General features: G+C 41.5%; 1 protein-coding gene across 1 annotated transcript; it reads left to right on the top strand.

Moving 5' to 3' along the window:
- The first annotated feature begins 5,219 nt into the window (after positions 1-5,219).
- On the top strand, positions 5,220-13,247 carry LOC127631720 (uncharacterized). The gene is made up of 8 exons (XM_052109973.1): positions 5,220-5,309; positions 6,226-6,362; positions 6,443-6,596; positions 6,726-6,848; positions 11,075-11,080; positions 11,765-11,901; positions 11,982-12,135; positions 12,293-13,247. Exons 2-8 carry the CDS (start codon positions 6,235-6,237, stop codon positions 12,419-12,421), a joined length of 831 nt encoding a protein of 276 aa, XP_051965933.1. The 5' UTR covers positions 5,220-5,309; positions 6,226-6,234; the 3' UTR covers positions 12,422-13,247.
- The last annotated feature ends 216 nt before the right edge of the window (positions 13,248-13,463 follow it).

Genomic DNA, 13,463 nt, shown 5'->3' with positions numbered 1-13,463 from the left:
ATTTGCTACGGATATTTATGTGTAGGTTAATGCGTTCTTGAAAAGGTTTAGTAAGGTTTGACCGATTTCACATATTTACTAAGTTCTTGCCAAGCGAACAATGTCACCGCGGAATGGAAACTGAAGTTTACCGCCATTTTCACTTCACCGTTTCGAGTTAGCTGAATCTTGACATTTGCGTAGCCGAATGCAGCTCAGACGTAATCGAACCGAGAATGTTCTCTGTAGTTATGCAACACATTTACATTATTGTAGCATGAAGTAAGTGGGTGCTATTCCCAACACATGCTATGACTCTGGCAATATTTATAAGTTGATTTGAACACATTGGAGGAGAGTTGGGATCACTGAGCTAGCCAGCTAATGATAGGTTTGAATCTATATATATATATATATATATATACAGCATATCATTGTATTTTGTAACACAGACTTCTTGAATGGACATTGTCTTATAATTCTGGCAAACTTGCGGTAAACTCTTCATCGTCGCCAAAGGTTTGCTGGAGGTTCACCATACCGGCGAAAAGCCGCGAACTTCTGGGAACATTTGTGGCGAATCAGAAGCTCATTTGCATGTGAAAATAAAGAGTGGGGAATATGCGGCTAGTTTGTCAGAACACTCAATGTTTTGTAAGGGTGGCCTTTTACTAAAACGCATTGGTTTGGACTGCTTGCGGACCGGTATCTCTAATGCTAGCAAAAGTTTGCTTGATCAGTTTGGCTACATTAGTGGTCCGTGAATTTAAATGTTTCTCCTAGATGGCGAATTCTGAGCATTTGCTCATTTACGCCCAATTCCCAATGCGCTCGAAGTCCTCGTGGTGGCATAGTGACTCGCCTCAATCCGGGTGGCGGAGAATGAATCTCAGTTGCCTCCGTGTCTGAGAACGCCAATCCACTCATCTTATCGCGTGGCTTGTTGTGCGCGTTACCATGGAGATATAGCGTGTGTGGAGGCTTCACGCTATTCTCTGCGGCATCCACGCACAACTCGCCACGCGCCCCATTGAGAGCAAGAACCACATTATAGTGACCACGAGGAGGTTAGCCCATGTGACTCTACCCTCCCTAGCAACCAGGCCAATTTGGTTGCTAAGGAGACCTGGCTGGAGTCACTCAGCACGCCCTGGATTCAAACTCACGACTCCAGGTGTGATAGTCAGCGTCAATACTTGCAGAGATACCCAGACCCTCCCTAGCAACCGGGCCAATTTGGTTGCTAAGGAGACCTGGCTGGAGTCACTCAGCACACCCTGGATTCAAACTCACGACTCCAGGTGTGGTAGCCAACGTCAATACTCGCTGAGATACCCAGACCCCCCAATTGCCCATATTTTAGAACATGTGACCCTACTGAACTCCAATGTGTTTTGTGCACATACATGCGATCATTCCAAGCAGAACACGGTGAACGACGAGTATTAGCCCTGACAGTATATGCTTAACACCTCATTTTCATTTCTTTTAAATGTCTTCTGTATTTTCAAAGTGTATGTTGTTTTGCACATTTTTTTTTCAGACATTTTGACTAATGTTTTGTATGGCATTGTAAATTGTCTGCATGTGTTTTTATTTGGCAGTTTTATGCCCGAGTCTGGTGACATGGCGAACAACATCCAGTCTGTATACGGGAATCTCTTATTAAAACATCAAATACTCATGCATTGTATTGTTATTTGCTAGTAACTAAATGAACATATTTAATTACTTCAAACACCAGATGCATTTATTTTTTATTACTAATTTAAATATTAAATGTGTCTAGCAGGTTTCTACGCTACCCTTATTGATCATTAATAGTATGAATTCTTGCAAAAACCAGAAGAAACTTAAATGCTAGTGTTATTGCTCCTGGTAGATGCAAATTAATTTACTGTCATCATTCAGCTGGAAACTGGTTAATAGTTGTTCTCAGGGTGCGCTGATATAACCTGGTGAACGGGTGGTAAATTTGCATGCTTTTTTTTTATTATTAAATCAAAGACTTTTGTCATTAATTTAGCTCCATATTTCACATAAATTTTCTATTTTGCATTTTAGCACAAATGGAGCATCCAGGACTGTATCTATCAGTGTCATTAGTAGATATCATGTACAATCAGCTGTTCGTTATCCCAAAATTGACCCTGATGAAAGTTTACATGGATTACACGATTAACCAATAATGTGTTGTAAAATGCAGCCGTTATATTATAATGGAAACAGCTGAAATATAAAAGCATTGTGGCATTTCATCGAAGGATTCAATCGTGTGAAGTTTGTCTTTCTCTGCCTCACAGTCACATGATCAAGCTCTGGTAATATTCAGTGTTTTAGAGGTAATTCAGAGGACTGTACGAGTTAAATCACATGTGATTAATGTATGAACACAGTGAGTGTAAAGATGTTGGTCCACAGTCATGAAATATGAGCAGAATGAATTTCTGTGTAAATGTCAAAGTTGAATTAGTTCTGGAGGAAACTTGAAGATCCACAATGAAGACAATCAGGTGAGCTTGTTAAATTACTTAACTTCAGAAACTTCTAGAAAGTAAAGTGTGGATTAAACATTTGTTCACATTCACACTCAACAAACACACTCTCTCACAAACACACACACACACACACACACTCACAAACACACACTCTCTCACACACACTATCTCACAAACACTCATACACAACACACAAAGATACAGACACAAACACACACTCTCACACTCAACACATCCACACACACACTCTCTCACAAACACTCACACACAGACAAACATACAACACACACTCAAACACACACTCTCTCACAAACACTCACACACAGACAAACATACACACAACACACACTCAAACACACACTCTCTCACAAACACTCACACACAGACAAACATACACACAACACACACTCAAACACACACACACACACTCTCACAAACACTCACACACAGACAAACATACAACACACACTCAAACACACACTCTCTCACACTCAACACATCCACACACACAACACACACTCTCTCACAAACACTCACACACAGACAAACATACACACAACACACACTCAAACACACACACACACACTCTCACAAACACTCACACACAGACAAACATACAACACACACTCAAACACACACTCTCTCACAAACACTCACACACAGACAAACATACACACAACACACACTCACAAACACACAGACACTCACACTCTCTCACAAACACACAACACATCCACACACACAACACACACTCTCTCACAAACACACACAGACAAACATACACACAACACACACTCAAACACACACTCTCTCACAAACAGTGACACAACACATCCACACTCACACTCAACATACACTCTCAACACACAACACATCCACACACACAAAACACACACTCTCTCACAAACACTCACACACAGACAAACATACACACAGCACACACTCTCTCACAAACACTCACACACAGACAAACATACACACAACACACACTCAAACACACACTCTCTAACAAACAGTGACACAACACATCCACACACACACACTCAAACACACACACACACACTCTCTCACACACACTATCTCACAAACACACAGACACTCACACTCAACACACACTCTCAACACACAACACATCCACACACTCAAACACACACTCTCTCACAAACAGTGACACAACACATCCACACACACACACACACACACACACTCTCTCACAAACAGTGACACAACACATCCACACACACAAAACACACACTCTCTCACAAACACACAGACACTCACACTCAACACACACTCTCAACACACAACACATCCACACACTCAAACACACACTCTCTCACAAACAGTGACACAACACATCCACACACACACACACACACACACACTCTCTCACAAACAGTGACACAACACATCCACACACACAAAACACACACTCTCTCACAAACACACAGACACTCACACTCAACACACACTCTCAACACACAACACATCCACACACTCAAACACACACTCTCTCACAAACAGTGACACAACACATCCACACACACAAAACACACACTCTCTCACAAACAGTGACACGACACATCCACACACTCAAACACACACTCTCTCACAAACAGTGACACAACACATCCACACACACACACTCAAACACACACACTCTCTCACACACACTATCTCACAAACACTCACACACAAAGATACAGACACAAACACACAACACACACACACAAACATACAGACACTCACATGTATACACACACACAAACATTGAGTGACTCCAGTCTAGGTTCTCTAGAAAGTAAAGTGTGGATTAAACATTTGTTCACATTCACACACACACACACGTTGAGTGACTCCAGCCAGGTCTCCTTAGCAACCAAATTGGCCCGGTTGCTAGGGAGGGTAGAGTCACATGGGGTAACCTCCTCGTGGTCGCTATAATGTGGTTCTCGCTCTCGGTGGGGCGTGTGGTGAGTTGTGCGTGGATGATGCGGAGAATAGCGTGAAGCCTCCACACGCGCTACGTCTCCACGGTAACACACTCAACAAGTCACGTGATAAGATGCGCGGAATGACGGTCTCAGATGCGGTGGCAACTGAGATTCGTCCTCCACCACCCGGATTGAGGCGAGTCACTACGCCACCACGAGGACTTAATTGGGAATTGGGCGTTACAAAAATGGGAAGAAAAATTATTTAAAAGTGTGTTCCAGTGACACACTTACAATGGAAGTCAATGGGGTATTTTTAGAAGGGTTTAAAGGCAGAAATGTGAAGATTATAATTAAAAAAATTATTACATTTAATTGAATAACATTAAATAAAACCTATGTATTATCTGAGCTGTAAAGTTGCTTAAATCGTCACTTTTATTTGTTTTAGTGTTTACAGCGTTATGTCGTCATGGCAACGGAGTATAATTGTCTATATCTTCACACAGATGTGGTTATTAAGTGATTTAATGACAGTAAAATCATGTTAACACACATATTGTTTATGTGTCTATACTTGTGAAACAGTATTTTAATGTTTACAGATTAAACCAACTGAGTTTCACTTGTGTTGAACCCGGAATATTCCTTTAAATATACATTATAGCTTAAATGAAGTTTAACATGTCACATGTTTGAGGTGTGTCGTGTAATCACAGATCGAGCTTTTAAGCGTATTAGAAGTTAAAAGTATTATAGTATATGATTAAAGAAAGACAGTGTTTGTGTGTTTACTGAAAGACTTCCTGCCGCAGTGCATGATGGGAAACTGAAACGGTCTTCTCTCTCTTCATACAGACGGCAGAAACCCTAAGCTGCGGAATAAAAACCCCTTTAGGTGAGACTGCACCGGACACACGCGTCACACGGCCCGGTTAACGGTAATGAGAACCGAGGACAGTAAAACAGGTTATAAACAGTTTCAATAATAGCATGCAATCGTTATAAACGCGTCGCGTCTTCGATCAGTTCAACTCATTCCACACTTCCGCTCTCAGAGATTGTCAGATATACTTGTTATAAGTGTACACTAGCGAACTATGTCGTCATATGTAACGTGCTGTTTTAACATCGCTGTAAACCGCGTGCTTTGTGCCTCGCTCGATAAACTGCTGTTTTGTTTCTTCTCTCAAATTTTAATGGAGCCATTGCGTCATCTCGCCAGGGGGCGGGGTCTGAGCTGCACACTGAACGGTGATTGGCGCAGAAAGACTGTAGTTCCGCCCTCGCCGTCTGGTTGATTGATAGGTGTCACTTTGACCAGGGAAGCGCCATTATCGTTAATCTACGCGAGGAGTCCCATATTTCATTATTGATTTAGCCAATTACTAAATAATAATAATAATTGGTAATACCTACAGCAAACTTTGAAAAAGCAAACACTCAACTCTAAACCAGGAAAAAACCCTGTTTTATTTATACTTTATTATTATTATGTCGTGTTATTGTTGAAGTTAACCCCTCGATCTTTATGCATTTTTTTACATTTTTATATTCATGCAAGTGCAAAAATAATTTCTTATAAAACAACCGGTTGTATATATTGTGTAGGAAAGAAGTGCACTTATCATTAATTCAAGGTTGTTTCAAGCGCCGTGTTGAGTGTCTGAGCATCTTAAAGGGACAGTTCATCAGATTTTAACTTTAAGATTAAAACTAGCTTTATGTTTGATTTTTAGTCATTCACTGCAAACATAATATAAGTGTTTATCATTATGCATTAATGAGTGTATGTGTGTGTGTTTGGGTGATAGTGTGTCAGTATGGCCCGTACTAAGCAGACCGCCCGTAAATCCACTGGAGGAAAAGCCCCGCGTAAGCAGCTGGCGACTAAAGCCGCTCGTAAGAGTGCGCCCTCCACCGGAGGAGTCAAGAAGCCTCATCGCTACAGGTGATGATGTCATTTCATCACATGTTCCCTGAGTTCATCTCCATCATGAGGTGCTAATGTGTTGTGTTGATGTTCTGTAGGCCCGGTACTGTGGCCCTGCGTGAGATCCGTCGGTACCAGAAGTCCACCGAGCTGTTGATCCGAAAGCTTCCGTTCCAGCGTCTGGTGCGTGAGATCGCGCAGGACTTTAAAACTGACCTGCGCTTCCAGAGCGCCGCCATTGGAGCCCTTCAGGTCAGTTGGTCAAAACTAAACTTGTACTGATCAAACAAACAAAAGTCTTTAATGAATAAAGAACTCGCTAATATTGAACTGAACTAGTCGCTAATGTAAATAATCATAACTGTGTGTGTGTGTTTACAGGAGGCCAGTGAGGCGTATCTGGTGGGTCTGTTTGAAGACACTAACCTGTGCGCCATCCACGCCAAACGTGTCACCATCATGCCCAAAGACATCCAGCTGGCACGCCGCATCCGCGGAGAACGCGCTTAATCTTCTGTCTTCTTTTAACCTTTCCATCTGTCTTCACCTTACCTTCAGCTTTATTTTTGTACTCGAGTGTCAGTTCTTGTGAGAGATGTTTCTGTGTTTGTGTTAAAGCTCTTGTGAGGTCTCGACCGCTTTAATGCACAAGAGTCTGAAAATGACACAAGCATGCCGAGCTGATGCGATGGACCTCATTATGTCCTCCGGGCACTCACAAATGAACTAAAGGACTGAAGGCGCTGAATCCACATTTAGCGCCTGAAAGAGTTTGGTTGTGCTAAATCTGAAGAAAGATTGACCATTATTTTAGGTGCTAACATCCTCGTCCTTCTACTATTCCTCACTGAAAGGGTCCGAATTATAGCGAAACACTGTTTTGTAGCTGTATTATTCATGTTTGTCTCTAATGTATTCTCATTTGTCTTTTATTTCACTGAGATTCGCAGATTGGCAAGTGTGTATACCATATCACGGATGGATTCTGGGATTGGGTCCTAAATATCCTCCTCATGCCGATTGGAGGGGTTTGAATTTCTGTTTATCTTCTTGGAATAATTGTTATTGATGAGCTGATGTAGCAACAGATTGTACCTGTTTTATGCCATTTGATACATTCATGAGTCCTTCAGTGAGATATTTAGTAGACACACACTCAGGTTTTTCTACACAAAGTTATAATGTTTTGTTTTTTTACATGTGTGTAAAGTCTGAGAAGCAAATCTTTTACTACACCAATAAGGAAATGGACAATAAATTGGTGTTGAACTCTGTCCGAGTCGTCTCTTTTATAGAAATATTTCTCCACCAATGTCTTTCTCAGTTCTTCTAAACCGAATCTTCATTGAAACCGAAGGGTTTCGGACAGTCAGCTGGTTTCAGTTGTTGGGAACGAACTTTGAAATGGCTGCAAAACTGTTTAAATTGACAATGTTTGGGGTGAATTCAGGTTTTAATGCCAAGAAGTGGCCTAATATGGCCTAAAACAGTCAGTTTATTGTCAGGTTGCCTCAGTGTTCCTGTATCAGTGTCAGAAATTAACATTATGGGGGAATTTTTGCCATTTAGAGGGCATATCATTTTTTCTAACCATTGAAAAATAAATGTCAAGTGTTCATTAACCCATTTGTGCCCAAATGTTTCTGAATGGTTTCATGCATATAGTCATGTTAATAGTGTCCTATATGAACACGTTCTGCATTTATTTTCCCAAGTTTTTTTTTCTTCTTCTTGAAAATCATATTTGAATGTGCAGTTGCCGGTGGGCAAATATGTTGTATGCACGCCTTCAATGTCAAATTTGTATAGGAGGAGAACATTTGGCATCTTTCTCAAAATAACTGCTTTCAACAGATCAATCTTTATTCATAAACACATTTATTATGTGTAAAGACATTCACTGCAAACCCAAAAAAGCTGCTTCTAGCTTATAATCTCTTGAATTTGAAAATAAATTATTAAAATGTCGTAATTATCTTGAATAAATGGGCATTTAAACCGTCATCAACAAACCCATTTACTTAAAGTGGTGGAACATAGTGCAGAACAAAGTGCAGACATTAAGTTGCCCTAACAGGGCATTGTGTATCAAAAAGTTAAATGAAAATAAATATAATTAATGCATTAACTCCCATGGCGCTGGAGAAAACTCTGGGCAACCAGCCTTTGGAAGGAGAGGAGATCTCTGTCTCCTTCTTTACATGACTGGTATGAATGAATGAAATAATTAATAAATACATGTTTTGTTTTTGTTTCATGCCACCTAACATATAGACCCCATCCTTCCAACCTGCCACCCCACAGCCTCACCTCCCACTTCCCATTACACCTCCATGTACCTGTAATAACACCAGCCATTGCCCACAGCACTGTTGAGTGCCCAGCTGTAGCATGGCCAACACCACTCCTTTGATCGGATGCCAATCTGGTAACGGTTTACACACTGGTCATGCAGGTCAACACCTCCCATATGTGCATTTCAGTCTTTATACTGTAGGTGATTTCATAAAATAATGTAAATGTAAACTCTTTTCTTGTCTGAATTCCAACTTTATAATGGAATCATAAGCTACTAGTCATTAAAAGTATCAGGATCCTTAACCGATTAGAATGAAACGTATCCAGACTGGATGAAGGGGGTCTCATGTTGCCCCTTACAGGACATAATATCATAAAAGATTGAAAAAGATAAACTACAGCAATTAATCCCATGCTTTAACTTATGTTTAGGTGGAATATTATAAAAGTAAAAAGCACTAAAAAAGAGCAATAACCTTGATTTATTAACCTATTAACACAGTATACCCCATTTCCCAGTGATATATGTACTTACAAGGTATTTGCCCACTGGCAACTATTGTTGCCGCTTGGACTTTTGACTAAGTATACAAGACACTATAGATCTCTTGTAATATTTGTTTTGTTTGGGTGATTCTAGAGACCTTCATGATTATGTAGATTTATATATGTCAAAAAAAAAAAATACTTGGTAGTAACATGAAAATGACCTTTTATTGGGAGGGTTTGACTTTGCCATGCTTCCTGGAAGAAGGGGTAGGAAGTTAACCGCATTATGTGACAGGAAGGAAGTGAACACCAATTTTTTTTTCTTGAAATCCTTTATTTAGCGGTTTTCTTGCAAGTCATTGAGATATAAAACATGGATAGCATCTAGAAAAATACTTACAAAAGGAAAATGACAACTATAGTTGCCGGTGGGCTTAAATGGGTTTAATGTCAAAAACATCAATTCATTAGTATAAATTCTCAAGATTATGAATTTATCACTAACAAATCATATTTTATGGCATAATGTGAATCACTCAGACTATAATAGTATATTAAGTTAACTATATTAGATGTTACCAAAACACATTTTTTAAAATGCTCCACATTTTGAATATTGAGGGCATTTTTGCCCTGAGCCCCCTTAATGTCTGACGCTGTCCTTTACAATCCAGTGTCCCAATCCCCAATGTGCTCTAAGTCCTCGTGGTGGTGTAGTGACTCGCCTCAATCCGGGTGGCGGAGGACGAATCTCAGTTGCCTCCGCGTCTGAGACCGTCAATCCGCGCATCTTATCACGTGACTTGTTGAGCGTGTTACCGTGGAGACGTAGCGCGTGTGGAGACTTCACGCTATTCTCCGCGGCATCCACGCACAACTCACCACACGCCCCACCGAGAGCGAGAACCACATTATAGCGACCACAAGGAGGTTACCCCATGTGACTCTACCCTCCCTAGCAATCGGGCCAAATTGGTTGCTAAGGAGACCTGACTGGAGTCACTCAGCACGCCCTGGATTCGAACTTGTGACGCCAGGTGTGATAGTCAGCATCAATACTCGCTGAGATACCCAGACCCCCAAAACATTTTTTTAATCCTGGCGCAACATTATCTGACTGTAAGCGCATTCAAGCTGGTATTTAAATGTGATAAATGTTTTTCATGGGTTGTTGTGACAGATGGACAGTGAAAAATGGCTAAAGATGTGATTATCTGAGCTGTTTAATGAGTGTTTTAACCTAACCGTGAGTGGAAGTGACAACCCCCTTTTGAAGCTGGCCCAACCCCTTTCTGGAACAAACACTCCCCCTTCTGGAGTTACCCCACCCTCTTTTGTAGATCTCCAGCCTGCAGCTGTATCTCTTGGGTTAATGTGGCATCGTGACCATGAGAAGCTTACCCCATGTGACTCTACCCTCCCTAGCAACCGGCCCAATTTGGTTGCTAAGGAGACCTGGCTGTGTTTTAACCTAACCGTGAGTGGAAGTGGACGCCCCCTTTTGAAGCTGGCCCAACCCCTTTCTGGAATAACCACTCCCAATACGTTCAACTAATCAATTTACAATCCTCTTGGCCTGTATATATCTGAGTGGGTACGTGCCCCCCTTACTTTGAATGGGCATGATGCCTCTGGCAGACTGAGATCATCCTATTGTATAACTGGAAACTTATAAATATGCCTTTAAATGGTAAATTGTCTGTCACAGTGCCTTACAACATGTGTAGACTGCTGTACTGTTCATATGTATTTTTAGTGGTGAATGTGTCTGTAAATATATTTTATAAGCACATGTTGTAGCATGTTGCGCGAGAAGCATCCGTGAGTATAACAGCGGTGCATTGTGGGAGCCGCTGATTGGTACATTTCCGCTGCCATTGTGCGCGAGAACGGTAAACAACACTGAAGCAGAGCTCTAAATATTATTATAAATCATCACTTGATCAAAGGTAAGACTGTCCACCCCATATCTATGTAAGTGTGTGTGTGTAATTTAAAACTGATTCGGTTAAAAACACGTTTTTTCTGTGTTAATTCGCTATAATTTAAGCGGGTTTGCGTTAATGTGAGTAAAATACTGAAGCCTGCCAGACGCACGAGCTGCAAAATCCATCAGAAATATAGCAATTATTCACAAACGCCGAAAATCGACATAAACTCCTCCATTCCCGCATTAAACACCCTATAATGCATCCTTAGAGTCTCGTCTTTGCAGTCCGACTGTAACCGTCAGGATCAGTCGAGAGATTGATAGTGAAATTGTCGAAGTTTAATCGTTAGTTCGTGTCTTTTTCTCGCTCGGTTTTGGGCGCTTATCAAACAAGCGCCATGATGTGCACAGAAGGTGGGCGGGGCTAGCACGGACCTCCTGCTTTATTTACTGTGCTGTGATTGGACGTAATATGAATTGTAATAATATGAGGCGGGCCTTTGAGATATGATTGACAGGATATTCTCAGGGTTGTTTCAAGCGTCGTGTTGAGTGTCTGAGCATCTTAAAGGGACAGTTCATCAGATTTTAACTTTTAAGATTAAAACTAGCTTTATGTTTGATTTTTAGTCATTCACTGCAAACATAATATAACTGTTATCATATGCATTAATGAGTGTATGTGTGTGTGTTTGGGTGATAGTGTGTCAGTATGGCCCGTACTAAGCAGACCGCCCGTAAATCCACTGGAGGAAAAGCCCCGCGTAAGCAGCTGGCGACTAAAGCCGCTCGTAAGAGTGCGCCCTCCACCGGAGGAGTCAAGAAGCCTCATCGCTACAGGTGATGATGTCATTTCATCACATGTTCCCTGAGTTCATCTCCATCATGAGGTGCTAATGTGTTGTGTTGATGTTCTGTAGGCCCGGTACTGTGGCCCTGCGTGAGATCCGTCGGTACCAGAAGTCCACCGAGCTGTTGATCCGAAAGCTTCCGTTCCAGCGTCTGGTGCGTGAGATCGCGCAGGACTTTAAAACCGACCTGCGCTTCCAGAGCGCCGCCATTGGAGCCCTTCAGGTCAGTTGGTCAAAACTAAACTTGTACTGATCAAACAAACAAAAGTCTTTAATGAATAAAGAACTCGCTAATATTGAACTGAACTAGTCGCTAATGTAAATAATCATAACTGTGTGTGTGTGTGTGTGTGTGTGTGTGTGTGTGTGTGTGTTTACAGGAGGCCAGTGAGGCGTATCTGGTGGGTCTGTTTGAAGACACTAACCTGTGCGCCATCCACGCCAAACGTGTCACCATCATGCCCAAAGACATCCAGCTGGCACGCCGCATCCGCGGAGAACGCGCTTAATCCTCTCTCTCTGTCTCTCTCTCTCTCTCTCTCTCTCTCTCTCTCTCTCTCTCTCTGTGTGTTTTGGTAGTTTTTAGAGTAACAGTAATGGTGGGGTGGGGGGTGATATATGTGTCTCTCAATTTGGTTGTATTTTTGGCCGCAGACTATTAGGGTACTTCCTGTTATCATGTACCAGACCGTGCCTGATCAGCAGCAAACACACACACACACACTTCTCAATCTGCACGTACACATGCATGCATGCGTGTGCGTGTTTCCGGGTCTTGTTCCATCTGTCAGGCCCAATGGACTACAGAGGGGTCAGAGGTCAGGGCTGATGTCTGCGTTTAGGGGCTTTACGGTCTCGTGCAGGGTGCTAGAACAGCCCGACCCATCCCAGAGTCACCTGACCGTTGGCGTCCTGGTGATCACGTGTTTGCGGCTGTTGATCAGAAGTCTGAACATCTCTCCAACAAACGTTTGTTATTTCATTAAGAATGGCTTTTAATAATGATTGAGGTGTTTCTGCATTCATACGAGCTTGTTTTATAGATCTAGAGTATTTTTGAAGAGAACATTCAAGAGGCGGCCTGTACAGGACCCATAACTCCTCTCGTGTATTCTGATTGGTTGTAGCATTTAAAGGACGTGTCAGAATGAATAAAGCGGCCTGATACTGTTTCTCTTCTCTAATCGCTTCCCTTCACTATGGGGGGAGTTCTCAGGCTCAGTTTGGGGTTTTGGCTTGTTTTATAGTTACAGAACATTCAGGTGTTTATTAATAAGCTGATCTTTGTAATTTGATATTCTCATAATTGCGTAATAAATGGATGTCACACACTCAGTCTGGTGAGATTTCGTTTTCTTGTGATGAAGACAAAGTTCAATCGTGAAAATTGGATTTCTGCAAAGCAGCGCTTGTTTTAGGAGCTTAATTTCACACAATTAGCTGTTGTTGTTGTTTTTATTATTTTTCTCCTGTTTTTTTTTATTAATACATTTTTATTCTATTTCTTATGTTTTTTTTTTGTTTTTTATTAATTGTTTTTGTATTCCATTT

Source organism: Xyrauchen texanus, chromosome 38, assembly GCF_025860055.1.
Source record: "Xyrauchen texanus isolate HMW12.3.18 chromosome 38, RBS_HiC_50CHRs, whole genome shotgun sequence".
Taxonomy (NCBI): domain Eukaryota; kingdom Metazoa; phylum Chordata; class Actinopteri; order Cypriniformes; family Catostomidae; genus Xyrauchen; species Xyrauchen texanus.
Note: the sequence above shows the minus strand (reverse complement) of the source record. Positions and strands in the feature narration are given on the sequence as shown.